The 2,257-nt window shown below is 36.1% G+C and overlaps 1 protein-coding gene across 1 annotated transcript in view; it reads left to right on the top strand.

Moving 5' to 3' along the window:
• Window positions 1-2,025, top strand: part of LOC109590220 (uncharacterized) — a 4,839-nt gene extending 2,814 nt beyond the window's left edge. The window contains exons 3-4 of the mRNA XM_020006142.1: window positions 685-879; window positions 1,448-2,025. Of these exons, the coding sequence (XP_019861701.1) occupies window positions 685-879; window positions 1,448-1,654 (402 nt within the window). The 3' untranslated portion in view covers window positions 1,655-2,025. The remainder of the gene's footprint in view (window positions 1-684; window positions 880-1,447) is intronic.
• Window positions 2,026-2,257: the final 232 nt, after the last annotated feature.

Below are 2,257 nucleotides of genomic sequence, written 5' to 3'. Positions count from 1 at the left end.
TGCTTGGAGGCATGGCATTAATGCAGCAAGACCATGTGAGAGGGAAGCTTCAGGTTTTTTCTCTTCTTCTAAGCGCTATAAGTCTAAGATGATATAATGGCACAAATACTGTTGCCTAGATAGATTGAGTGACTTAAGAGAGTTTAGGATCCTTAGACTAGCCATGGACTAGCGAACTACTGCTGCAGCACTTCACTCGGGATGAAATTTGAATAGCTATAATTCACCAAAAAGAAAGGTTTAAAGAGTCCCACACATATTAAATGAATAAATAGTCTTGATCTACTGGGAAAGAGTCTCATTTATTTCCAGAGTACTACCGCTATTGCTAGGCATTTTCTTGTGAGTTAAAAAGCTTGTACTACTACTACCTAGAGCTGCTCTCGAAACATCTCGAAGCAATAAAACAAGACTTTTCCTAACAGAAGAGAAGCTCTCACAGGTTTAGAGCGCGCGATTGTAAAGATATACATTCTCAAAGACAAAATATAGCATACAGAATGAATGAATGACAGACAGACAAACCGAGTACCTAGTCCTCGCCTACGCAAAGCTGGGTGAGGCCAATGACATCAGGACTAGTGTAATATTGTAAACCTGCCTTAAGTGGTGAGCTTAAGCTAATAAAACATAATATATGTACACATACATGTACATGTACATATAAATTTATTTGTGTTTTAGAACTGGGAGTGTCTTACACAAGGAGCAATACCTAATGATGGACTGTGGCTTAAGGGGAGACGTGCTCATGCCAGTACTATTATCAATGGTGTCTCTACCTCACCTACACTAGTAGTGATTGGTGGAGCGGATAATATGAGTCAACCAGTGAATGATTGTTTTTTATTAGACACAAACCAGTACAATTGGATAACGGTATTAATACATTACGCTGACATTATATTACATACATAGTGTACAATAGGGTGGGGGAAATTTTTGGTTAAGATTTTGCAAATTCAACAAAATTGTAATTTTATTTGTATAGACCCTTTAGTGAGAAGGATTATGATTAATTTTGTGTTATACCTGTCAGTTATGGTATCCACACATCTATATACAATTATATTTAGTTGTAATTTTTATGAGTAGTTTTTAGAACAGTTTTAATGAAGCCTTTTATCTAGTTGACTGAGTTTGGCACAACAGCATCTTTTGGTGATTATGCTTGTCAGCCATTGGATCATTGTATCATGTTTTTGATTTTTTTCTCTATCATGCATTAATTTTCACCAAAAGGAATTTCTTAGCTTTTGGTTTTGTGGATTGTTTTTAGAAGAAAAATATTATCGAGCAATGATTTAAACTGGCCATTTTACAAATTTCCAGTGCAAATCTTAGTCATATTGATGTACCCCATTATCAACCACTGGTGTTATGATACTATACACTCTTTCTGTCTACACTGTAGTATTGTTACTGTTGTACATTCTCTATTCCTTAGATTCCACTACCTGATTCTGTTACAGTTAGATTCTATCATACTGTAGCATCTTTTGTTGTTTACCCTAATCATGTGTTCCTGATAATAGTGGGAGGTGCTATAAAGGGAGAACAGATACCTGTAGGAGGAGGAGTAATGAAATGGCAAAGTACACCTGTGACTGATCCTAATATCACAATGGTAGTTGAACTAGGTAATATTAATTAGTTATTTATGTATAATCTTACAAAATAAACACTTTACCATAGGCTGGGTTTTGATTGCAAGATTTTTTTTGATTGTGAATTGCGAGTCTGGAATACATCTCGCAATGAAAAGAATTGCACTTAAAACATTTCAATCATTTCTACACGTGTTTCATTTACAGCATCATGAGTGGTATCTTGTGATATTTTAAGCCCAAATTACCTCATCTAGTCAAGTCCCAATGCCCCCTAACATCTTGAAGGAAGTTACCGTATAGCTTGAAATTTTCATGGAATGTAAATTTTTGCTTTTCGTGGTTATGAGCTGCCCACGAAATTTAAACCCATGAAATCTTTGAAGTGCCATCCCCTTACAGGTTAATGGCTATGTAAACTGTCAACCATGAAAATTAAACCACAAATTACCCCACTAGGAGCAAACCACGAAAATATCGACCCACGAAAATTTCAAGCTATACGGTAATCAAGCTGTGGCAGTAGCTTTATATGGCAAAGGAGGAAAACAGTTAGCTTGTGAGTGTGGCTAGCTAGGCTAGCAGCACGCAATTGATGGAAACGCAAACTAGTTATGTTTTCAAATTCGCAATCTATTAGATACGCAATC

The sequence above is a fragment of the Amphimedon queenslandica genome, unplaced genomic scaffold (assembly GCF_000090795.2).
Source record: "Amphimedon queenslandica unplaced genomic scaffold, v1.1 AMPQUscaffold_10328, whole genome shotgun sequence".
NCBI classification, from domain to species: domain Eukaryota; kingdom Metazoa; phylum Porifera; class Demospongiae; order Haplosclerida; family Niphatidae; genus Amphimedon; species Amphimedon queenslandica.
The sequence above is the reverse complement of the archived record's forward strand: the minus strand, read 5'-3'. Positions and strand labels throughout refer to the sequence as shown.